At 41.5% G+C, this 26,973-nt stretch overlaps 1 protein-coding gene across 2 annotated transcripts in view; it reads left to right on the top strand.

Annotated features, from left to right (window-relative positions):
* Positions 1 to 26,973, top strand: part of dnah5l (dynein, axonemal, heavy chain 5 like) — a 207,067-nt gene that overhangs the window by 96,390 nt on the left and 83,704 nt on the right. For both annotated transcript variants that reach the window (XM_078162985.1, XM_078162984.1), the window contains 13 exons: positions 142 to 231; positions 2,296 to 2,430; positions 2,536 to 2,637; positions 3,993 to 4,160; positions 5,912 to 6,118; positions 6,502 to 6,594; positions 7,071 to 7,307; positions 16,877 to 16,942; positions 21,519 to 21,659; positions 23,167 to 23,298; positions 23,512 to 23,622; positions 24,027 to 24,181; positions 24,284 to 24,405. In XM_078162985.1, coding sequence (XP_078019111.1) covers positions 142 to 231; positions 2,296 to 2,430; positions 2,536 to 2,637; positions 3,993 to 4,160; positions 5,912 to 6,118; positions 6,502 to 6,594; positions 7,071 to 7,307; positions 16,877 to 16,942; positions 21,519 to 21,659; positions 23,167 to 23,298; positions 23,512 to 23,622; positions 24,027 to 24,181; positions 24,284 to 24,405 — 1,759 coding nt within the window. The remainder of the gene's footprint in view (positions 1 to 141; positions 232 to 2,295; positions 2,431 to 2,535; positions 2,638 to 3,992; positions 4,161 to 5,911; positions 6,119 to 6,501; positions 6,595 to 7,070; positions 7,308 to 16,876; positions 16,943 to 21,518; positions 21,660 to 23,166; positions 23,299 to 23,511; positions 23,623 to 24,026; positions 24,182 to 24,283; positions 24,406 to 26,973) is intronic.

Genomic DNA, 26,973 nt, shown 5'->3' with positions numbered 1-26,973 from the left:
GGCGAGACTCAGACTTGAAACTCACAGCAGAGAGATAATCCATCAAATTGGTCATTTATTTTGAGCTCTTTATGTACACTGAAGTGCTTGAATAAAATAAAAATGTGTAATTTCTGATGTGTTTTTCTGTTTCTTCTACAGGACTTGTTGGACTTTATCTCCACTGCTGTGTCTCCTAAGATGCAGGTGTTGGAGTGTATGTACATCAGACAGACTATTGACCTGCTGCAGGTACGACACAGACATTAAACACAGGAGACACCACGGTAGAGCACAGATTGCATTTGTTGTCACTGTTGTATGGCTGCCTATACAGTGGTGAGGTCTTTATGAGAGCACTGCAGCGTGCAGGCTGCAATGTAACCACTCAGGGCATGTTCACACCATCAATGTACATCCACTAAAGTGTTTTTGTCACTAACAGGCTCACATAGTGTGCCCCAAGAATGAGTCCTAAAACCATGAAATGAGTACCCACATCTTGAAATCAGTTTGGGGGGGGGTTTAATGTGTTTTTGGTTAGATGTCTGAAATAAGGTCTGTGGTTAACTCAAGCTGAGGAGACTTTCACATTTTCCTCTATGAAATAAAATATGTCAGTAAATACCATTCCGAGAATTCTTTTATGTGTCTTAAAAAAGGCAGTTGCTAATAAGTGGTTAAACAAGACTATAGTATGTCGTCACCCCAAACACGCCTTTACAGCCCCTCTGTGGGGGTTGTTGTCCATCCATATCCATCCATCCATTTTTGTAAACGCTTATCCTCTTGAGGGTCGCATGGGAGCTGGAGCCTATCCCAGCTGACATTGGGTGAGAGGCAGGATACACCCTGGTCTATGTTGCCAGACTATCGCACACATAGAGACAGACAACCATCCACACCTACGGACAATTTAGAGTCACCACTTAACCTATCCCCAACCTGCATGTCTTTGGACTGTGGGAGGAAGCCGGAGTACCCAGAGAAAACCCACGCTGACACGGGGAGAACATGCAAACTCCGCACAGAAGGGCTCCCTCCTGGGATTGAACCAGGAACCTGTGCTGTGAGGCGACAGTGCTAACCGCCACACCGCCATGCCGACCTTGTTGTGGAATAAAGAGACTCAAAACACATAGGACTGGATGGTTTATTCACGAGAACGCCAAAGAATTGGTACATCATGACAATTTATAGTGTCTGACATACAAGCAGTATCAGTTCACAAATACAGTATGTGACACACCCTCAAGCTTTCCCGTACACACATTAAAAAGGTGCTTCCTGTCACTTAAGCTGCTGTTTCCTGTTATTAAAATAACCAGCGCTGGGAACATTTGCTTCTCCTCACATACCAAAATTTGGTCAGAGTCATGTCAGGTCATCTGCAGTACAGGGTGATGTTGAGTTATGTGATCGTGGTGTAGTTGTTAATAGCAAGTATCATAATTGTTTGACACAATGTATTTTATGCAATAATCCAGAATCCAATGGAAAAATCCTAATGGCTCTTGGGTGCGGGGACCGCGGTGATGCTAACTTCCTTGTGGGACAACAAAAAATGTTTTCTATTATTATTCTAAGTGTCTGACAACATTATGGAAATGATCCCTACAGGGATGAACCTTTTTGTTGAACAGTAAGATCCTTTTTGTTTAACCATAAAGAGCGCTGAAATCACAATTGCCAAACCCACCAGACTCACATTTAAATAATCACTGATTTTATAATCGTAAAGCACACTTTAAAGTCGACAGAAACAAATAATACAACTCACAAAAATTGTCTTGGGTCAATTTCCCAATGTTCCAACAGTCACCAACTCTAGTTTGGTTGAAGTACACCCTTTATTCACCTGGTTAGATGTGAAAATATGCTGGCTCTATACGTGCTTAAATGACTGTTCATTTAAATGGAGTCTGGAGGGTTTGGTGATGATGATTTTGGAGCTTTTTCTTGTTAAACAGGAAGGATCTTACACTTTAACAAAAGGTCTGTTTCTGTACAGTTCCTTAGATTTTGAACCTGAGCCTGTCAGTGACAAAAAACACCAACACTTTTAGTGGATGAACATTAACAGCGCTCAGTTTCCTGCAGGGATTATATTGCAGCCTGTTACGACTCTCTCAGTACTTAAGACTTTTTGTTCCCATCAGTCACTTAGACACAACAACATGGAAAATAGGGTACAGGTTAAAACATACTGCAGTTAACCTTTAAGTTTTAAGATACAAAATCTTTTAATAAATTCCTCCTCTTTCATTCTGTTGATGTGAGTTTTTCTTTAAGTATTTTTTACATTTGTGTGTTCAGGGTTTGCTCCCAGCAGCAGAGGAGAAACAGGGTTGCCATGGCGACGTGGGTCGACTGTTTGTATTTGCAGTGATGTGGTCTCTGGGAGCACTGCTGGAGCTCGACGACAGAGCCAAGATGGAGGCCTTCCTGAAGGTGTACTGATGCGTTTTGACTCTCTGTGGGTGACGCTAGGGTTTGTAGAGTGTGACGTGTCCTCTAACATGTCCTGTTTGTTGTTCTTGTTGTTGGTATTTGAAGCGCCACAGCTCGTCTCTGGACCTGCCACAAACTCAGGACAACCAAACCATCTTTGAGTTCACTGTCAATGAGCAGGGACAGTGGGAGCACTGGTCCAACAAGGTCTGTGGACACTGAAGACAGTCATTAATCTCATACATACATTTAAGAACATGTCTTAAACACACTGACAAACACTGAGCACATGGTCCAGGAGGTCCAGGACACTTTTAATGCCTCAATGCTGGCCATAGCCATGACCTCAGGCATCATGTTTTCAGGTCTCATTCTGGTGAATGCAATATCTCAAAAACAGGTTGAAGGAATTTCTTCAATTTTGGCACAAACATCCACTTGGACTTAACAGTGAACTGATTAGATGTTGGTGGTCAAAGGTCAAGGTCACTGTGACCTTGCATCTGCCTCATTCTTGTGAGCGTGACATCTCAAAAACGCCTTGAGGGATTTATTTTTTATTTATTTGTTTTTTTCAAATATGGCACAAACATCCCCTTGCACTAAACAATGAACTAATTAGATTTTGGTGGTCCAAGTTCAAGGTCACTGCAATGCTATGTCTGTCTCATTCTTGTAAACACAATATCTCAAGAATGCCTTGAGGAAATGTCTTCAAATTTGGCACAAACGTCCACTTGGATTTCAGGATGAACTAAATAGATTTTGGTGGTCATAATTCAAAGGTCAAGGTCATGGTTATTCTATGTCTATCTCATTCTCATGAGCGTGATATCTCAAGAATACCTTGAAGGATTTTTTTTTTTTTTAAATCCGACACAAATGTCAAACTCAAGGATGAACTGATTAAATTTTGGTGGTCAAGGGTCACTCTGACCTTGTGTCTGTCTCATTCTCATGAACATAATATCTTAAGAAGGCTTCAAGGGCGTTTCCTAAAATTTGGCACAAACGGCCACTTGGACTGATGTCTAAGACACAAATGTCTAAGAGGAAAAAATGATGAAGTGATGACATTTTATATCCAAAAGGTCATAGGTGAACTTCACTGTGACATCATCATAATATTCTGCAGATGCATTGTTTTTATTATTATTATTCAATGTCATATCTCAGGAACAGAGGGGGAGACATCTGGTCAGAAACTGAATTGGTGACTCTAATCCTGAAACTGTACTGATCTATGTTTTCACAGACATGGATGTGACCTGTCACTGAAACTTGACTTGCTTACAGAGACATACAACCACAAGGTTGGAGTACTAGTTACACATGTTGTGTATCTTTTCTCTGCAGTCTGTCGTTAAAACACACATCTAAAGTGTAATATCCTGCAGCATCACATCAGGACTATCAGGTTGTATCTTCTGTAACTCAAGCTAGAGATACTAACCAGTATATTAAATTAAGTTCAGGTGGTTTGCTTAAAGCACTTCTGAGTGCTGACACTTCATTCCAACTCAGCATATGTACCCTCTGTATATATTATTGTCATGATGTAGGTCCCAGAGTATGTCTACCCTAAAGACCACGTCCCAGACTACTCATCCATCCTGGTTCCCAATGTGGACAACGTGAGGACAGACTTCCTGATGCAGACCATCGTGAAGCAGAGGAAGGCTGTGCTGCTGATTGGAGAGCAAGGAACCGCCAAGACCGTCATGATTAAAGTAAGAGAGGAGTGTCATGTACCAAAACTTTTATCAACTTTCCAAGTTGTTGTTCTGGCTTCAGGGGCATTCAGGTGAATCTTTCTCAGGAGCTAATTTCTCTGATTACTGCAAGACAGCATGATTGCATTACTACAACCTTGATTCCAAAAAAGTTGGGACGCTGTGTAAAATGTAAATTAAAACAGAAAACAATGATTTGTTAATTCCTTTTTGACAGATAGTCAATTAAATCAGTACAAAGACAAGATATAAACTGATAAACAATGTTTTTTGTAAATATACACTCATTCTGAATTTGATGCCTGGAACATGGTATACTGGTAATACTGTTGGGACAGGAGCATGTTTACCACTGTGTGACATCATCTTTTCTTTTAACAACACTCAGTAAGTGTTTGGGAACTGAGGACACTAATTGTTGAAGTTTGTCTTGCTTGATAAATGACTTCAGTGTCTCAACAGTCTGGGGTCTCTGTTGTCATATTTTGTGCTTCATAGTGCTCCACACATGCTCAATGGGGGACAGGTCTGGACTGCAGGCAGGTCAGTCTAGTATCTGCACTCTTTTATCACGAAGCCACGCTGCTGGAACACATGCAGGACAGGGACGTCCCTGGAATACATCATCTGGGTGGCAGCATATGTTGCTCTAAAACCTTTATGTACCTTTCAGCATTCATGGTGCCTTCACAGATGTGAGAGTTACCTATGATACCATTGGCACTAACACACCTCCATACCATCACAGATGCTGGCTTTAAACTTTGAGCTGATAACAATCCGGATGATCCTTTTCCTCTTTAGCCCGGAGGACATGACGCCCATGATGGATTCATCAGACTACAGCACACTTTTCCACTTTGTGTCAGTCCATCTCAGACAAGCTCAGGCCAAGAGGAGACAGCAGTGTTTCTGGATGTTGTTGATAGGTGGCTTTCACTTTGCAGGGTAAAGTCTTGACTTGCATCTGTAGATGCAGCGATGAACTGTGTTTACTGACAGTGGCTTTCCAAAATGTTACTTAGCCCATGTAGTAATATCCTTTATACAGTTATGTTGTTTTAATGTAGTACAGTCTGAGGGGTTGATGGTCTTGGGAATTTAATATTGGTTTTTGGCCTTGCCCTTAACATGCAGAGATTTCTCCAGATTCTCTTTATTTTTGATGATATTATGGATTGTGGCTGTGAACTCCATAAATTCTTTGCAATTGTCCACTGAGACACATTGTTCAATGACGGAGCCTGTCAGTTTAAATGCATATTTACATAGCTGAAACATTAAACATTTTGTCTTTGTGCTGTATTCAATGAATACTGGTTGAAAAAGCTCAGAAAATTATTGCATTCTGTTTTTATTCACGTTTTGCACAGCATCCCAACTCTTTGGACTCAGAGATGTAATAATATTGTTAGTAGTTTAACTTTTACATAAATGAAAACTAATCTGCTGCAGACACAATAAGTTTTTCCTGCTAACTAGTTGCAGTTGAAGGAAAAACTAAAAAGTGTAAAAACTTGCAATGTCCCACTTTAGTCAAATTTATGCAACAGATACTGTTGGTGTCTCGTAGTCAGGGGGCATAGTGAGGGTGGAGTCGGTGAGAGGGAAAGCAATCTTTTCCCTCAGTGGTTTTTAAACTAAGAGAAAAGTGAACACACTACTTAACACCCAGCCATGGTGTTTGCAGTTTGTTTTTATCGTCAGCTAACTAAAGCTCCGTGTGTCTCCCTGACTCCCCCCTGCAGGGCTACACCAGCAAGCTCGACCCAGAGCTCCACCTCAGTAAGACGGTGAACTTCTCGTCGGCCACGCTGCCCAGCATGTTCCAGAGAACCATCGAGAGCTACATTGATAAACGAATGGGCGCCACCTACGGGCCGCCGGCTGGACGCCGCATGACTGTCTTTATAGATGACATCAACATGCCCGTCATCAACGAATGGGGAGACCAGGTCAGCTTCAGGCTTTCTATGACTCGTTTCTTTTCTTGCTTCCTTGCTTTTTTTTTTGTTCTTTTTTTTTTTTTTATAATATTTAATAATAATAATTATTTTTTACAAAAAAATTCAACATGAGAACAAAAAGTAAATCTGTTTTTCTTTTTTAATTATTACAAGAAAAAAAATTCAAATAAGAGATGACCAATCATGTATTACATTCTAATTTCTGCTTGCTTGCTCCTCTCTTCAGACAACCTGTCAGATATTGTTGTACCCGACATGAGAAACAAGTGTGCACTGTGTTTTCGTCATTTTGTTTTATTGTATTAATTACACCTGACAGTAACTAATCAGATTATTGAGCTCAGTTCCTCCTTGCCCTCTGCCTCCCTCAGATAACCAATGAGATTGTGCGTCAGCTGATGGAGCAAGGAGGTTTCTACAGTTTGGATCGTCCAGGAGAGTTCATCACTGTGGTGGACGTTCAGGTAACAACAAGTGAACCAGCAGCAGGTTGTGTATAAGGGGGAAATTGTGATGACTCAAAGATCCTCTCTGGTGTCAGATCACATCTTCATGATACAAACTGATTTCTTTCCCCGCAGGCAGAGGTGGGTTTTAATTTGTTTCTTTGTTGCTTTCAGTTTCATTCTGTCATAGGTTTAAAGGTCAGCCTCAGTTGGAAGTTGAAAGTTAGGGTTTTCTATAAATCTTAAGTGGTGGAAGTTTGAAAAATAAGGTTAAACACATACAGATTTTTTTTCTTTTGACTTTGAAAATGGGTATTCAGCTTTTAATGTTTCTCTTGCAACCTTTTAAGATATTTTGAAAAGCGCATTTTTTAAGAAAAGCTAGCAAATTAAGGTTTGTTTGTCCTGATTACAATGACAGCCCTCTAAACAACATTCGAGTTAGATGATGCCACTCTTAATGAGTGAATAAAGAGTGTAATAACCTTTAACAGCTGGTGGCAGCCATGATCCATCCAGGCGGCGGTCGGAACGACATCCCCCAGCGTCTGAAGAGGCAGTTCTCCATCTTTAACTGCACGCTGCCCTCCAACACCTCCATAGATAAGATCTTTGGAACCATGGCTCAGGGATACTTCTGCTCGGAAAGAGGCTTCCCCGCCGACGTCTGCAACCTGGCCGCGGCCCTCGTTCCCACCACCAGACGGGTGTGGCAGGCAGTGAAGGCAAAGGTAAGATATTCATCCTACTATTAAAAGGAGAAACCTCTGTCCCTCCGTCCATCTGTCATCATCCGTTTTCCTCCTCACTGCTTTGACCTACTTCTCTGAACTTGCACATAGGCTTTCATCTTGATGCCGTTTTTGCATTTTTCCCACATTTATAGTGTTTATATTTGCGTTTTTCTCCACTACCCATTCATACTCTGACTACCATTAACAGCGCGAGCTGCGCATGCGCGCTGGGACCACAGTTTGGCATGGAAGCCTTTATCTCCAACACTTACGGATTGAAACCTGTATGTGTGTACCTGTGCCCCCGCGCACAGCCCCGCGCACGTGCGTGCCTCTGTGCCATCAGCCAAAACTATGCCCCATGTATTTTGCCATAAAACATGTTTCTAAATACAGTGTGCATTGTTTGTCTTACATTAATATTTATTACACAGTGCATTTACAGTGCTCTGATTTTGAATCTCCTCTAATATACTGTTTTGGATTTCTTATTCCTCCATACATAACACATCCCCGGGTATGGACTAGTAGCTAAGAAATTAACTAACTGCGCACATGGGAGTCGGTGTTGTCAAGTGATTTTGTCATAAACCTTTGGTAATGTAAAGCGAGAAGTATACTTGCTGCTTGGCCAAATGTACACGTACATGGTGTGCTGCACCTGTGTGTATACTTGCTGCAGCACGGACGTTCGTCGATGCAGCCAAAACTTCTGATACTGGTGGTCTCCTCTAGGGGCAGGCCGCAGCACTCAGATGCAGAGGTCGCAAAAAGCGAACAACGCGGTGACAGTGTATTTCCGGATAAACACAAACATGGACACTCCCGATGAAGAGGAGATTATAATTTTATTGCTTTTGAGATCTCGGCAGAGGAAAAGGCGTCGTCTCCGCCGTCATCGGAGATGGTATGTGCGGCCCCTTAACCAATCACATGGGGAGTTTGTTTCCCTTGTTTTACCCATGCGAGCCATCGATGAAGAAAAGCACAGGGAATTCTTCTTCTTTGGAGTTTTACGGCGGTTGGCATCCGTTGTGTTGCATTACCGCCATCTTCGGGGTCTACCTTGCTCCTACATCTTTCATTCCATTATATCTTTTTCACCAGTCCACCTCCGACCTCACGTTCACAGTCTCTAGGTATACTTAGCACGAGCGCCTCTAGTGTTCATGTCAATATTGCATCTCGTGTACGCGTCACGCTACCTCGTAGCAAAGTGTGCGGTCTACGCCCCAAACGACCGCAAAATACGCGTGGCAGCCAAACGTGCACGAAAACTGCACGCGTTTCGTGCAGCAAGTATACTTTAGCCTTAAACCTACGTGACGCTTGCAGATAGACAAAAAACTCCATATATACGAATGTGCAGTAGTTATGGTAGTATAACAGCCTGTCACAGGTTACAGCGTGATGATTAGAGGAGCATAAAGGTCCTGGTGGGAAAAAAAACTCAATCATTTAGGATTTTGCTAAAAGAGGACATTGCCTGTTGATTTATATCAGTAGATCCCAGGATGCATTTTTGTAATTGGGAGCTTTTTAAATGTGTAATTTGTGGTAGATTTTATTTTGTTGAACTATTAGAATCTGAATCTCACTCTGAATTACTGTTGTTGTTTACAAACTAAAGAAATGAGAGATCATTTTTGTTCAGTTTTTCATGAATATTTAAATGCAAACTGATGTTGTTTTTTGCCTATTGTATTTGAATATTTCTGTACACTGGGTCCATTAACAGTGTTGGAAATGCATATATTGTGTATGACTGGGCTCACTGAAAGATTCAGTGAGCCCAGTTTTATTCATGTGTGATGATGTCCCCATAGTAGTCATTTCACCATAGTGCAAGGTTGTTTTTTTTAAACTTGCCAACCACATCTGGATACCTCGAGCATTCTGAGGATGTTTGGCTTTCACACATATGGACAGCAGGAGGAGTTTCTCTGCAGTTTTCAGAACAGAAGTGCTTGCATCTAATCACTGAAAAATGTATAGTTCTGACAGAAATCTCCAAATGTCAATTTTTGATACCAAATCACTGCATGGATTTTTCTGTAGCATTCCTCAACCTTTGACATCCCGTCACCTCGGCTCTTAATTTATAACTTTAAACCAGTTTTATGCCACATCTAATGAACTACTTTTAAGATTTTATTTGTTTAAAGTCTGTTCGTTTGGCCGGATGGCTGATCTTGTGTTTTTGATCGGCGGATTTTGAGCTTTTTGGACACGTGTGACTGGTGCCGACACAGCCGCACCCCAAACTTCAACTTTTAGCAACAATCTAGTTTTTCTCTGCTCTACAACTGGATTAACTACAATGATACTGCCTGCCTGAGAGTGAAAGTCCCCGTGAACACTTCGGCCACCCCAGAAGCCTTTTTACACTTTCTGTGCCATTTTCTGGACACCGGAGTGACTGCAGCTACCTGGCGAAACTCACTGGTTTCTCCCGGACACTCATTCACCTCTACGTGCCGGTAAGTCCCGCTTTCTACCGGACCCCAACCCACCCTGATCTGAGTCAACACACTTTTGGAGTCCCCGCACTTAAGTTTTTACTGTGGCTCATACCAACTGCAAAAATAAATAAATAAATAAATAAATAAAATAAAATAAAAATAAAAAAACCCTTGAGAAAGTAGCTTTCTGGAGAATATAATCACATCATTACGCATTACACCGGTGCTGCCGGAGTTTGTTTTCTGTTTCCTTGGCTACCCCATCTGTCCCCCATGGCTCCACTCACCTCTCCACACCACTGTGACAGCTATATCCACAAAACCCAGAAGATCGCGGAGCTGGAGCAGCGCATTTCCAACCTCTACTGGATCAGGGATGAAGAGGCGCGGCTTGACTCCGTTGTCGCTCCAGGTCCTGGTCCCCCTGGCAATCCTGCGGATCTGGACCCAACCATCCCAGAATTTGGTCCCGGCTCCATGGATACAGCAGATCCCAACCCCACTGGCTTATCCCCAGCTGAGCGGTCAGCCTCGGCTCCTCAGCTCTGAGCTGATGATCCAGCCGCCACAGCGACATCCAGGCCGACCTCCTCAGTTCCAGCCCCACATCCTCCGGTGGAGGACCCGTGGCGGCTGCTGGGGGCCAAGCCTAAATGGGCGAGCAGCAATGCAACTTTAGCTACTTTCACCTTCAGTCCAAATCCGAGGTTCAGAACTAACAACTCCACTCCCAACCAAGAGCCATGGTCCACAGTACATGGAAAAAAGTGAGCGAGGTCCAGCCCAATACATGCTCCACCTTGTGAGCTCCAACTGGAGAACAGATATAACATCTTGAGTGTTGAGGAATTCCCTCTGCTGCAAACTGTCCATTCTCCTCCCGTTTGCCCTTTGACTGATTCACTGCCAGCAGCCCGGGGGGTTGGGGGGTCTGTTTTGGGACCCCCGTTCAGGTCCGCGACCTCCTCCTCCAGGCGCAGGATCGTGAAGGAGGCTGCTCTCAGGGCGAGATGCTCTGGCGGTCTTCCATGCCGTGAAGGGTCGTGTGAGCCCCCAGCCACCGCTGAGGTTGTGACCTCTCCACACACTCCGCAAACAGTCCCCACAGAGCAGCGGCGCTCGCCCCCTCGTCCTCGGCCACTGTTCCCCCCAACCACCGCCATAGTGGGTGACTCAATAACCAGGAACATTCGCTTTTTTAATTCCACCACCCACTGTTTTCCAGGAGCCACTGTCACAAAAATCAGAGATAAACTCCCGGACCTACTGCAATCATTTCCACACTCCATTAAATGTCTGATCTTGCACATTGGAACCAACGACGTGGTCTGGGGTCAGTCTGAGCTTCTAAAGAGCGATTTTAACAGTCTGTTTTCTGCCTTAAAAGACTGCAGGATGTCAATCTTCATCAGCGGCCCTCTTCCCACACTCGGCCTCGGCGCAGAGTGGTTCAGTCGCCTCCTTCGACTCTAGTCTTGGCTCTGAACTGCCTGCAATATCCACGGGTTTTATTTCATAGACAATTTTAACTTATTTTGGAACCACCCCTCCTTTTATCGACATGACGGATTTCACCCGAGCAAGTTAGGAAGCCGCGTGTTAGCAGCCAACATACAGCATACCGTACACACAACGCCACTCACACATGCGTGACTGTTTACGTGCCACACCCCCTCCTCAGTGCCTGCCACTTCTTCTACAGAGCATTCTGTAGACATTGCCTCCCGCAGCTCCCCCTACAGGCTCCAGCTGCCACTAACCTCTACAGACAATCCCTCCTGCTTTCCTATTGCCCCAACTACTGGGCTACTCTCTACTGTCCCACAAACTCCCACCTTCATACCCGTAGTAATGAACAACAGACATCACAAACGTCAAAACCACACAACCCACAAATTCCGGTATCTGCAACCACTGTCACAATCATCTGTCTGCAAAGCTGGTCCCAAGTCTCTTAAGCTGGCATCGTTGAATGCTCGCTCGATCAGTAATAAATCATTCATGCTGAATGATTTTCAGACCTGGCAAAGGGATGAAGATTATGTGTCCATGAAGGAGCTATGCCTGCCTGATTGCACATTCATATGTGCCCCAAGGACCACTGGCCGCGGTGGTGGCCTTGCTTTGTTGTACAAAGACAGTTTCTCCTCGAGGGGAGTGAATTGTGGAACTTTTACCTCATTTGAACTGCTTATTTCTAAAGTTGGCCGCTCTAACCCGTTTTATTGTATTTTAATTTATCGCCCTCCTGGTATTAATGGCGCCTTTCTGGCTGAATTCAGTGACTTTTTGGCTTCCATCACCAAATTTTAAAGAATTTTAATGCTTGGGGATTTTAATGGGCCTGTAAATGACACCACAAGCTCCTTTGCTAATAATTTTATAAATCTCACCGAATCTTTTCATTTTGTGCAACATGTCAATGGCCCGACACACATTAAGGGAAACACGCTGGACCTTGTTTTTACACTTGGTTTGGACATTGATTGTATCATCTCTGAGGAGCTGCTGTCACTGATCACAACTGCATCCTGTTTAATTTGTCTATTATTTCTGATTGTTCAACCAGCAAGCATACAAAACTCACCCGTATGTTAAATAACCTCTCGACTGAGAAATTCTCATTCGCTTTTAACAGTGTGGCACAGCCTGTTAGTATTAATGTTGACATTGACTCCCAAGTTTTAACTTTTAACTCACACTGCTCTGCTATTCTTGATAAGATTGCTCCTTTAAAGCCTCGAACTATCCCCGCAGCTAATCCCACTCCCTGGCTGAACGACGACATCCGCTGCCTTCGTCGTAAATGTCGGAGAGCTGAGCGCATGTGGAAATCAACCAAGCTTCATGTACATCGTCTTTATTTTAAAGAACTGTTAGCTGAATTCAATTCTGTTGTTAGGGTGGCCAGAGCCTCTTATTTTAAAAATCTCATCATCTCCAACAAGAGAAATCCCAGGGTCATTTTTGACACTATAAGTAGCATTACTGGTGCGCAACCGCCTGCTCTACCTGTGTCCTCTGATGAGGACTGTAGCAATTTTTTAATGTATTTTGTGAATAAGGTTGCCAGTGTCAAGGCCAGTATAACACCCTCCTCCTCCTCCCTTCCTGATCCTCCCAATCAACAGTCAATTATTGACAATTTCTCACCTGTCTCCTTACAAGACTTAGCAGATCTTGTGTGCACTATGAAGATCTCTTCTAGTCCGCTGGATATCCTGCCCACAACTTTGCTGAAAAATGTTTTCAGCACTATTGGTCCATATCTGCTCTCCATAATCAATAGCTCACTGGTTTCTGGTCGTGTCCCGTCCCATTTCAAGCAAGCGGTTGTTCAGCCGCTTCTCAAAAGCCCAATCTGGACCCCGATGTTCTTAGTAACTACCGGCCCATTTCCAAGTTGCCCTTTGTATCTAAGATTCTAGAAAAAGCAGTTGCAAACCAGTTAGTGACAGCGTTGAACAGTTACAATATCTTAGATAAATTTCAGTCTGGTTATCGTCAGTTACATTCCACAGAAACTGCTCTTCTCAGGGTCTCTAATGACATCATGATGGCCTCCGATGCTGGTAAATCCACTATCCTGGTTCTGCTTGATCTCAGTGCAGCCTTTGACACTGTTGATCACCACATCCTTTTAGACAGGCTGAGGGACAGGGTAGGAATCTCAGGGACCACCCTTCATTTTTTTAAATCCTATCTGTCTGATCGATCCTTTTCTGTGGCTGTTGGCCCTCATAAATCAGAGTTTGCCCCCCCTTTCTTGCGCGGTGCCCCAAGGTTCAGTGCTTGGGCCTATCCTCTTTACGCTATACATGCTCCCTCTCAGAGATGTCATCAGCAATTTTGAAGGTATCTCATACCATATGTATGCAGATGACCTCCAGTTATATTTTTCTTTTAACCCTGATAGGACCGATGGAATTGACTCACTGTACGATTGTATGAATGTAATTAAGGACTGGATGGCTTCTAACTCCCTACAGTTGAACGCAGCTAAAACTGAGATTTTAATTATTGCACCTGACGCCTCAGCATCTAAAGTGGCCAGCTGCTTAGGGTCCCTCAGTGTAAATGTGCGCCCCAAGTTGAGAGACCTTGGGGTCACATTTGATCAGGCCATGCTCTTCGATGACCACATCAAAACAGTCACTCGCTCCTGCTTTTTCCACCTCAAAAACATTTCCAAACTCAGATCCATGTTAACTCATTCCGAGCTAGAAATGATCATCCATGCTTTTATTTCCTCACGTCTAGATTACTGTAATTCTCTTTTCACCTGTCTCAGTAAAACTTCATTAGACCGCCTCCAACTAGTACAGAACGCTGCCGCCAGGCTTCTGTCCAGATCTCATAAGTTCACTCACATCACTCGAGTCCTGGCATCCCTGCACTGACTCCCTGTTAATTTCAGGATCCAGCACAAGATTCTAACCATGACTTACAGAGCCCTCCATGGTCAAGCACCTGCATACTTGACGGATCTGGTGTCCTTTCACTGTCCTGTCAGGTCACTGCGGTCCGCTGAAGGCCACCTACTTACTGTCCCTCACACAAGATTAAAGACGAAAGGTGATAGAGCCTTTAAGGCTGTTGCACCGAAATGGTGGAATGCACTACCTCATGAGCTGAGAGCGGCCTCTTCCGTGGACATTTTTAAAAAGCAGTTAAAAACACATCTGTTTAGGCATGCGTTCCATTAATTGTCCATTGTATCATCTCTGTATTTCGCTGCAATTTACTTTTTATTTGTTTTTGTGTATTTTGCATTGTTTCTGTTATTGTATTTTTTGTATTTTATCTTGTGAAGCACTTTGTGAGTCCTCTCTGTGAGAAGTGCTAAATAAATAAGACTTACTGTCTTAATGTGGGATTTTGGAGAATTTTCAAGTGGTCAAAAATGATTAAATGTGGCACCATATCTGTAAAGACATGAGTTCCTAATTTTTAAAAAAAAAAAATCTGAGCAGGTGCCTTACCAAAACACAATGTTTAGTACAGATTTATGACTATAAACTAAAATCTTGACACATAGTGCTGAGCTGCATCTCAAATTAATCTTCAGATCCAGCTTTCAGATCATGTATATCACTTACCTATAGCATATACTGTTGACTATTGATCTTTACCTAAACAGCATCGAGTTCTCTCTTAGTGTTAGCTTTTTCTGCTATATTCTTTCTTTTGCCAACTGATTTCCCTGTTGGAGCGGTTGGAAGTGCAAGCGGTGGTCAGCATTTGTCTGCCATTGTTACGGAGAAAAGTTTATATCCACAAGTGTCCCTGTTACTAGTTTGTATCCACAAGCATCCCTGTTACTAGCCTATTTGTTGTCAGTTCACTTACATTTTAGTGTGCCATCAGCCTATTAATGTAGTTGTAGGCTACTTTAATTTGGACTGTATCTAGGAAATGTTGGTCTATGTTGGCAGTAAGTGGCATAAGTTCACTTTTACTCCAGTTTATTGTGAACCTGGAGAAAGTACCGAAGCTTTCCAGAAGATCTAATAGAGGGGGAACTGAGGCCTCTGGTTCGTCTGCATAGAGCGAAATGTGTTGTTGTCAACCCTCTATAATGATGGGAGCTAGTCCAGTGCTTTGTGGATGCTGATGGCAAGTGGCTCCATGGCTAGTGCAAATAAATAAGGGGACAGGGGACACCCCTATTTTTTTCACCCATTTCAAGAACTTATCCCCAAATCCAAATTTGTTAAGCGTTGCAAACATATATGGCCACTCAATTTGGTCGAACGCTCTTTGCGCATCAAGTGAGATCAGACATGCCTCTGTGTCCTATTTCGTATATGATATTGAAAAGTCGTCTTAAATTGGATTGTATGTGTCTGTTTGGCATGAATCCAGTTTGATCCTTGTGTATGATTGAACCTAATGTTTTTTAAGTCTATTTGCGACGGCCTTGCTCATTATTTTAGTCTAAATGGGAATAAGAGACACTGGACGATAAGAGCCAACCTCCAGCTTATCCCTCCCCGGTTCTGGTATTAAAACTATATTTGCCTTGTACAACGTTGGTGGAAGTTCTGCTTGGAGTCTGGAATGTTTGATCATGCCATTATCGGACTGAGTGTGAACCGAAATGCCTTGTAAAATTCAGCACTAAAACCATCTGGTCCTGCACATTTGTTATTAGGCAACTGATTGATCACTTCGTTTATCTCTTCCAATTTGATATTCCTTCCAGTAAATCCCTAGCCTCCTCACTTAGCTTAGGAAGCCCAGCGTTTGTTAAATACTCATTTAATGCAGCAGTATCTATCTCTCCTTTCGATTTGTAAACGTCGTTGTAAAATTCGACAGAACGATTATTTAATGCCTTGGCCTCGGTTAAAATAGTACTATTTTTAGATTGGATCCTACGTATGGCCCGTGTCGCCTGTAAGCTTCTAAGTTGCCGGGCAAGTAGTTTGTGGAGTTTGTCTGTCAATTCAAAATGCTTTTGCTTGACCTGATTAATTACTTTGATTGTCTTTGAGTTATATTCACTTTTAAGTGAAATATTTTTTTTCAGTGTTTCTGAATTTAGTTTTGACTTATAGTCTATCTCCAAATCTATAATTAAACATTCAATTTCAGTTAATCTTCCTTTTCTTCTTTATCTTTCTTAATTTGAAAGGATATTATATCCCCTCTAATAACAGCTTTGAATGATTCCCATAAAACTGATTCTATTAAAAGCTGTAATAGCATATAAAGATGTGCAAGTACAGCTTTAGAATAAATAATTAAAATACAGGACTATTTACATTTAATGTAAATTAAATTATGTACATAATTAAATTATATACATAATTATTATTACATTGTGAAGACAATATTTATTTATATTTTATTTTATTTTAAAAGATTTAATCTGCTCTGCAGTGAACAATATTCAGTTTATAATGCAATTACATTTTCATTTTCAAGTTTACATTATCATTTAATAAAGTCCATTCTGGGCTTCCATAGGGAAGGCTGTAACATGTTTACAGAAATAACACTGGCTTTTGTGTGCTGTTATTTTGTTTTGTTGTTATTTGTTTGAATGAAGCTGTTTCTTCAGAAGTTAAACAAATCACTGAAACACTGTGTCCTCCTCAGATGTTACCGTCTCCTGCCAAGTTTCACTACATCTTCAACCTGAGAGACCTCAGCAGAATCTGGCAGGTAGAAAACACACATCACTTGTTCTTTTCGCGTTATCTCTGAAAGGACAAAATCAAAAGGTATTTCTTCTGTCAATCAATCATCAATCAATTTTATTTATAAAGCCCAATATCACAAATCACAATTTGCCTCACAGGGCTTTACAGCATATGACATCCCTCTGGTCTTATGACCCTCACAGCAGTTAAGGAAAAACTCCCCCAAAAAAAACCTTTAACGGGGGAAAATGGTAGAAACCTCAGGAGGAGCAACTGAGGAGGGATCCCTCTTCCAGGACGGACAGACATGCAGCACAACCTCGACAAATGTCACACTATCCAGGCACCGCTGCGATATAAGTTAACCTGCGAGACAGTAGAGCACAAAGGCTGAGTTAGAAGCCGAGTTAGTGACATGCACTACAGCCGAGTTAGCGAGATGCAGTAACAGGACATGAGTGTTAGCAAAGGAGAGAGAGAGAAGGACAGAAGGTGCTCGGTGTATTATAGGAGGTCCCCCGAGGGACTAGGCCTAAGTCAGCCTAACTAGGGGTTGGTACAAGGCAAGCCTGAGCCAGCCCTAACTATAAGCTTTAGCAAAGAGGAAAGTCTTCAGTCTAGTCTTAAATGTGGAGACGGTGTCTGCCTCCCGGACCGTAACAGGAAGATGATTCCACAGGAGAGGAGCCTGATAGCTGAAGGCTCTGGCTCCTGATCTACTTTTGGTGACTTTAGGGACCACGAGTAACCCTGCGTTCTCAGAGCGCAGTGTTCTGGTGGGATAATATGGCACTATGAGCTCTCTGAGATGTGACGGAACTTGACCATTTAAAGCTTTGTAAGTTAACAGTAGGATTTTAAATTCAGTTCTGGATTTTACAGGGAGCCAGTGCAGAGAAGCTAAAACAAGAGAAATATGATCTTGTTTCTTAGTTCCTTGTAGTACACGTGCCGATGCGTTTTGAATTAGCTGGAGAGTTTTTAAAGACTTATTAGAGCTACCTGATAATAGGGAGTTACAGTAATCCAGCCTAGAGGTAACAAAAGCGTGGACCAATTTTTCTGCATCTTTTCGGGTCAGGATAGGCCTAATTTTAGCAATATTACGCAGATGAAAAAACACAGTCCGTGAGGTTTGTTTTAAATGAGAATTAAAAGACAAATCTTGGTCAAATATTACTCCGAGGTTTCTTATGGTAGTGGTAGAGGCCAGAGCAATGCCATCTAGAGAAACTATGTCATCAGATAAAGACTCTCTGAGTTGTTTGGGGCCAAGAACAATAACTTCAGTTTTGTCTGAATTTAACATCAGGAAATTGGTGCTCATCCAGGTTTTTATGTCTTTAAGGCATTTTTGAAGTTTAGTTAATTGATTAGTTTCTTCTGGCTTCATCGATAAATACAGCTGATTATCATCCGCATAACAATGGGAATTTACAGAGTGATTTCTAATGATGTTATCTAAAGGAAGCTTATATAGAGTAAATAGGATTGGTCTGAGCACAGAACCTTGTGGAACTTCAAAACAAACTTTAGTACGTAGAGATGATTCATCATGAACATGAACGAACTGAAAACGATCAGATAAATAAGATTTAAACCAGCTTAGTGCAGAAACTTTTAGGCCAATTAAATGTTCCAGTCTCTGTAGCAGAATTTGATGGTCAATTGTGTCAAACGCCGCACTAAGATCTAATAAAACAAGTACAGAGACGAGTCCTTTGTCTGAAGCAATCAGAAGGTCATTTGTAATTTTAACTAGTGCTGTCTCAGTGCTATGATGCACTCTAAATCCTGACTGAAATTCCTCAAATAAATTATTATCATGAAGAAAATCACACAGCTGGTCTGCGACTACTTTCTCAAGGATCTTTGAAAGAAAGGGAAAATTAGATATTGACCAGTTGCAGTTTATGGATGGACTTGTCTGGTAAACCAAAAAGAAGGGAATTACAGTAGTCAAGACAGGGTGTGGACCAGGATAGCAGTACTGTTGGGTGTGAGGGACGGGCGCAGGCGTGAGATGTTACATAGATGGAAGTAAGCTGAGCGAGTGACATTGTTGATGTGGGACTGGAATGATAGGGTGCTGTCAAGGATGATACCCAGACTCTTAACCCGTGGGGGGGGGGGGGGGGCGGGACTGAGGAGTTGTCAAAGGAGATGGAGAAACTGTTTATCTTTGAAAGGGTGGATTTGGTGCCAATGAGAAGGAGCTCAGTTTTGTCACTGATAAATTTGAGAAAATTGTAGGAGAACCAGGATCTGATTTCCTGATATCTCCAGAATAAACACTGTTGTCTCTAAAATATATATATATTTTTTTTTTTAAAGATGATTTTATGGGCTTTTTGCCTTTAATGGACAGGACAGTATGTGAAATGGGGAGAGAGAGAGTGGGGCTGACAGGCAGCAAAGGGCCGCAGGGCAGAATCGAACCCACGGCCACTGCAGCAAGGCATTGCCTCTGTACATGGGTCGCTGGCACTATCCACTACGCTACCGACACCCCCTAAAATGTGATAATTTAGCTGGCTGACATTACATGCTGACAGAGTTTTATCAGCCTCAAATGTTGACAAAGTAGGCTATGTGATATATTCAAGGAAGAAGTGTTGATTCAGCTCTTCTAAAAAGAATATGGAAATCACCAAAGTGGAGATAAATACATATACAGTACAGGCCAAAAGTTTGGACACACCTTCTCATTCAATGCGTTTTCTTTATTTTCATGACTATTTACATTGTAGATTCTCACTGAAGGCATCAAAACTATGAATGAACACATGTGGAGTTATGTACTTAACAAAAAAAGGTGAAATAACTGAAAACATGTTTTATATTCTAGTTTCTCTAGCCACCCTTTGCTCTGATTATTGCTTTGCACACTCTTGGCATTCTCTGGATGAGCTTCAAGAGGTAGTCACCTGAAATGGTTTTCCAACAGTCTTGAAGGAGTTCCCAGAGGTGTTTAGCACTTGTTGGCCCCTTTGCCTTCACTCTGCGGTCCAGCTCACCCCAAACCATCTGGATTGGGTTCAGGTCCGGTGACTGTTGAGGCCAGGTCATCTGCCGCAGCACTCCATCACTCTCCTTCTTGGTCAAATAGCCCTTACACAGCCTGGAGGTGTGTTTGGGGTCATTGTCCTGTTGAAAAATAAATGATCGTCCAACTAAACGCAAACCGGATGGGATGGCATGTCGCTGCAGGATGCTGTGGTAGCCATGCTAGTTCAGTGTGCCTTCAATTTTGAATAAATCCCCAACAGTGTCACCAGCAAAACACCCCCACATCATCACACCTCCTCCTCCATGCTTCACAGTGGGAACCAGGCATGTGGAATCCATCCGTTCACCTTTTCTGCGTCTCACAAAGACACGGCGGTTGGAACCAAAGATCTCAAATTTGGACTCATCAGACCAAAGCACAGATTTCCACTGGTCTAATGTCCATTCCTTGTGTTTCTTGGCCCAAACAAATCTCTTCTGCTTGTTGCCTCTCCTTAGCAGTGGTTTCCTAGCAGCTATTTGACCATGAAGGCCTGATTGGCGCAGTCTCCTCTTAACAGTTGTTCTAGAGATGGGTCTGCTGCTAGAACTCTGTGTGGCATTCATCTGGTCTCTGATCTGAGCTGCTGTTAACTTGCGATTTCTGAGGCTGGTGACTCAGATGAACTTATCCTCAGAAGCAGAGGTGACTCTTGGTCTTCCTTTCCGCTAGCGCTTGATGGTTTTTGCGACTCCACTTGGGGACACATTTAAAGTTTTTGCAATTTTCCGGACTGACTGACCTTCATTTCTTAAAGTAATGATGGCCACTCGTTTTTCTTTAGTTAGCTGATTGGTTCTTGCCATAATATGAATTTTAACAGTTGTCCAATAGGGCTGTCGGCTGTGTATTAACCTGACTTCTGCACAACACAACTGATGGTCCCAACCCCATTGATAAAGCAAGAAATTCCACTAATTAACCCTGATAAGGCACACCTGTGAAGTGGAAACCATTTCAGGTGACTACCTCTTGAAGCTCATGGAGAGAATGCCAAGAGTGTGCAAAGCAGTAATCAGAGCAAAGGGTGGCTATTTTGAAGAAACTAGAATATAAAACATGTTTTCAGTTATTTCACCTTTTTTTGTTAAGTACATAACTCCACATGTGTTCATTCATAGTTTTGATGCCTTCAGTGAGAATCTACAATGTAAATAGTCATGAAAATAAAGAAAACGCATTGAATGAGAAGGTGTGTCCAAACTTTTGGCCTGTACTGTATATATAAATAAATTTTCTACAGTTACAGTTTGATGGAGCAGTCAGACTGAGCTGCAGCTCTACCTTTACTTGGATATTTCTGTCCATCATCCTGCTTATACTCCTAGTAAAGTTTTAAATGCAGTAGTTTTGCTTATTTTTACATGGCAATATTTTTTTATTTCACTTGACAGAATAAATAGAACATCTGCTGTGTCTCTGTTGCTCTGTGTGAAACGTATTCTCTTATTTTTCTTTCTCTGGAGTTTGTGTTGTTTAGTGTTATTGATTTAAAAGATGTCGCAGTGTGTGTGTTGTATTATTAGGGTGTGTTGTGTTGTGTTTTCAGGGGATCCTGACGGTGGTGATTGAGGTGTGTCAGAGCTCTGAGCTCCTCTCTGCTCTCTTCCATCATGAATGTTACAGAGTGATTGCTGACCGATTCATCGACAACAGCGACAGACAAACCTTCAGCTCCATCATGGAGAAGGTGTGTGTAGTTCGCTGCATGCAGTGTTAATCTCTTTTTATATGGGATTTAAACCACTGACAACTGGTGTGTTTCATTCCGTTAAATACTCCCCTGCAACAGAATTATTGTTATTGTGAAATAAGATAAAATTATTTTTTCAATGTTTTTCAAATTCAAAGACACTCACTATTTAAGTACATATAATTAATATACTCTATATCCATATCTAGTAAAATAGAATACACACAGGTACTAAAATATAATACAATACATTCAAAGCAAAAATAAAAAAAATTAGGGACACACTGATATAACAACTGAATATCGATACCGGCTGATATTCACCTTGCTCCAGACTAATAGCGTCCTGTCCTTCCATGAACAATAGAAAATGTGTTTAGGATGAACAGAGATCTTTCCCAGGATGAAAGGACGCAGTTAACTCACTATCGACGTGTCAGAGGAAGGACCATATTGTTTCCCTGATAATGCTACTTGTGGACAACAAATCTGTGATGACATCATAGATGTATAATAATAACTAGATACCGGATTCCATGATGGCGCCTCTTCATTCCAATGGAGTTGCTTGCCTGGTGCAACCGTATCTTGTAAAATATACCTTTTGGTGAGATACTTCAATAAATACAGCTGTGTGAAGGAGAAATTTGTTGATGTTTTCACAGCAATATAAAAAGGTATTAGAGAGGAAATTATGATATTATGTTTAGTGAAAAGGCTTTTGAAGCAGTTATTTTATGTTTTTCACATGAATGGTTACATTAAAGGTTGTTTCATAAATGTGTAGATTGAATTTGTGCTCATAAAATGGTAGTATAATAATGAAGGACTGAACCACTGTAAAACAGTTCAGATATTTTTATACCTCTGCACTGGCGATAGCCATGGTCAGAGGCATTGCATTTTTGCGTTGTCCATACATATGTGCATACGTACGTACCCTCTGACTTCTGTCAAAGGTCAAGATCAGTGTTACCTCCCAAAATATGTTTTTGGCCATAACTCAATAATTCATATGCCAATTATAATAAGATTTCACACAAACGTCTAATAGGATAAAATAATGAATTGATGACATGTTATATCCAAAGGTCAAATGCCAGCTTCACTGTGACATCATAATGTTCTGCATAAAACAATTTTCTGTCCATTACTCAACGTCATGTCTTAGGAACAGAAGGGGAGACATTTGATCAGATACTAAATGGTGACACTAATCTTGTGTGTCCACCTTGAAACTGTACTGATTGTATAGATCTTCTATGTGTGAAGCATCCATGTTTTCACAGACATGAACGTAAACTGTAAGAGAAATTTGATTATTGTGCAGAGGCATACAACTAATTAAATTATACAAAACCAAATCATGAAAGATCATATTAAAAGAAAAATGAAAGCAGGACAACATGCTGCACAGCTGTGATGCAGAGTAGCACCGTGGTACCACAGTACATCATTCTGCACAGCTGTTACATGCTTTCATGTAACCTTCGTCTCTCCTCAGATCACAGTGAAGGATCATGGGAGAGCTCTGACTGAGCATGCTCAGTGGGACAGCTTCTTCGTGGACTTCCTCCGGGAAGCTCCAGAGGCCACAGGAGATGAACCTGAAGACACCGAGCTGGAAGCTCCAAAGGTCCTCAGCTCAGAGAGGACATGTTACATTCAAATATGTCCCAGTGTTAATGCTTTTATTTTGGTTATTGTGTTATGTGTTTAAAGTTTTTTTGTCATCACAGTCAGTACTGGTGTGTTCCTCACATTATTGCAGCAACATTCAAAACAGACTTGAATCATTTTTCATGTTGCTCTGATGTTTAATTTTTGTATAAATTGACTTGACTGACAGGTGTATGAGCCAATCCCGTCGCTGGACGCCCTGGCAGAGCGGCTGTCTGTTTTCCAGCAGCAGTACAATGAGGCAGTGAGGGGTGGAGCCATGGACCTGGTCTTCTTCAAGGTAATGACTACTTCTATCTGACTGATCGCCTTCATCAGGCAGCCATCACGGAGGTTCATCCAAACTGCAACCTCTTTTACCCTTATTATCCCTGTAATATTTAAATCTGATTCAAAACTATGTCTAGAGTTATCAGTTAGCCGCCTACGCAAAGAGAATTATTTGAAGCACCATGATTGGCTCATTTCTAGCTCATTCACTGACCTGATACACAACTCTTGTGGGAGCTGATGTGAAAAAATAGATTTAAACAAACAAAGTAACAAAACATAACACTTAATAACTTAGGAGTGAAACATGCAGATGCTGTAACGGAAGCATTTCTCTGGCATTGTAAAATTTGTCTGTCTGCCCTCTCTGTGTTTCTGTTGGTAAACGATCCTCTGTGTTTTGTCCAATGGCAGGACGCGATGACCCATCTGATGCGGATCTCGCGGATCCTGCGGACGCCACAGGGAAATGCCCTGCTGGTCGGGGTTGGAGGCTCAGGGAAGCAGAGTCTGACGAGGCTGGCGTCGTTCATTGCAGGATACCAAACCTTTCAGATCACACTAACCAGGTCTGAAACACACACACATCATCACCACACACCTGTTTCTGTCCTTTTGTTTTATTCTTGGCTAACATCCACTCTGTTTGTGTTTGTATGTGCGTCCTGCAGGTCGTACAGCAGCAGTAACCTGATGGAGGATCTTAAGACTCTGTATCGCATCGCTGGTCAGCAGGGGAAAGGAGTCACGTTCCTCTTCACTGACAACGACATTAAAGATGAAGCCTTCCTGGGTACCTGACTATCCACTTTACAGTTTATCCCAACGGCTTTTATATTTTAATCTTCAAAATACAGCCAAAACATTTGTTTTCAGATAGATTTAGTACTTACAGTGACATGTAAGTGACATTAAGTGAATTTTACAACTATCGGGAGGAAAGCATGGAGCACAATTGTACCTAAAATGGCCAGTTTTAAAATCATTTCAAACATTTCTCTACTGAAACCTCTCTAAAACTTTTCCTGATGATAGTAGGAAGATAAAAGTTGTAGAAAATCTAAGCCTCATCAAGGTGGTCTAAACTCATAATAGATCTCCAATTAAAATATCAAATTGGCTATCAGAAATAATTAATAATTATTGATAAGGATTATTAATTGTGTTAAATAATGTGACTTAATTAACATTAAATCACGTTGCAGGGCACCATTCCGAAGAAGGGAAAACTGATAGCCAATTAGTGATATCAGTCTCATAAAGCTCACTGAACTATCAATTTGGAATTTTGATTAATAATTAAAGTGATAACCATAACCAAATTAATAGTAAAGCCTTATGGATTTCGGAGTTCTTGACGTAGCAATGGTTAACTATTCATTCACTCTTGTGCAGTATTAAACAGACAGCAGGCATGATTCCAAAAATATATATTTATTCATAAAAGAAGCAAAGCAAAACAAAAACACACTAATTCTAACTAACTATATACAAGCTTGGTGTGTGTGTGTGTGTGTGTGTGTGTGTGTGTGTGTGTGTGTGTATATGTGTGTGTGTGAGAGAGAGAGAGAGAGACAAAGGGCTGTTTGGCCTACAAAACAAAATGGCTGACAACAGAGAACAACAAGATGGCCGAATAAAAGCTGGATTCAGATTGGGGGAGGTCTGTCTGAGTGTGTGGTCAAAACAAAGACAAAGGAAAAGAAGCAGGAACTTTGATTTGCCTCTTTGGGTGTAGCTCTGTTGAGAGGCAATTTGTTAATGAGTCTATGTGAATGCAATTTGTGTTGGAAAGGGTCTGTGTTAGTGCAGAGGATGTTTAGTTGCATGCAAGACTCTGTGGTAACACTTTACTTGAAGGTATCTACATAAGGGTGACATGACACTGTCATAAACATTATGTACATGTCATTAAAGTTTATGACTGCTGTGTCAATCGGTTTTTGTAATGACAAGTTGACATTGTTTGGGTTGTCTTGATTATGACAACTTGACATTAATTAAAGTGACATTACCAGAAGTTGTCTTTGTCATGACATTAAATTTGTTTGGGATGTCCTTATTATGACAATTTGACATTGACCAGGATGACATTACCAGAAGATGTCTTTGACAATAATAATCATGTCAACTTGTCATAAACACAAAAAGAGGTGCATTTCTTGTTAATGTCAAGTTGTTATGACAAAGGCAAACACTTAAAGGGATCATGGTGATCATGTGCATCTTTTAATGACAGCAGTCAGTACAGTAACAACTCAACAATTATTTGAACTGTACATTGAACTAAACATTGGAACATTTCTTCTTCACTGCACTGGGACGCAGATATTTTTGCCTGCTTTTCAGATGGTTGATGCAACATATCTTCCGATGCGCACTCTTTGTCCGCTTGTGGAAGTGCGATCACCTGTGTGTGTGTGTGTGTGCCACTGATTTCCTAAATCGATTCCATTTCGATCAATTCGACTGGAGATTTTTCAGTTACATTATCAGTTTTTGCAAGTATGTGAAAGAGAGTCTCAGAGAACTAATAGTGTAACATTTACAAGGAATATTTTTTTTAAAAGACCAAATTCACAACAGGAATAAAACTGAATATTTTATGACGTATTGTTGTTTCTAGAGCAGCAACAGTAATATTAAAACAGCAAAGTCACAATATAAACTTAATATCTCACTGGAAACAAAATAAGAATGTCAATAAAATAAATCATATTCCCGACATCACAATACTGACTGAAGTTTAGAAAGAATAATGAACACAGACATCAGTCAGTGTAGGAGCCAAAGTGTGTATTTAACCTCTGTTGTTTATTATTTGTTAGACTGCACATGTTATTTTGATCACTTTCACTTCCGGTGGTAATTGGCACTGGTGTGGTTTCACACTATTTTACCTGTTCTTTCACTGGCGTGGGTGTTTCCTTAGACAAAGAGGGTGAGTGTTGGCCCCAATATTTTCTGTTGACCGTAAGCTTTATTTGCTTTAGTTTGTCGGATGTTTTTTTGATAAGTCATCACAAAAACGCAACACTGGACTTCTACGTGGATTCTTTGAACGAGTCGCAGTAATGTGCCAGACTCAGCCTCTTAGCGGCTTTTTAATTGATAATAGCCGCTACAGTCAGTATCAGTCTTGCTGTCCTCCCTTCTCCTCCCTCTGCTGCTGAGGAGAGTCACTGCCTGCAGGTCACATGACCACCGGTAAGTTTTAAGATATGAGACAAACTGAGCTAAACTGTTAAACATAAACAGTTGTTGTTGTTTCATCTTCTTAGTAACAATTTGCTGTTAGCTGTTAAGCATTCTGTGCTTGTTTATAACATAATATTGGCGGTAGTGGATGAGAGACTGTGGA

This window comes from Epinephelus lanceolatus, chromosome 20, assembly GCF_041903045.1.
Source record: "Epinephelus lanceolatus isolate andai-2023 chromosome 20, ASM4190304v1, whole genome shotgun sequence".
NCBI classification, from domain to species: Eukaryota; Metazoa; Chordata; class Actinopteri; order Perciformes; family Serranidae; genus Epinephelus; species Epinephelus lanceolatus.
The sequence above is the reverse complement of the archived record's forward strand: the minus strand, read 5'-3'. Positions and strand labels throughout refer to the sequence as shown.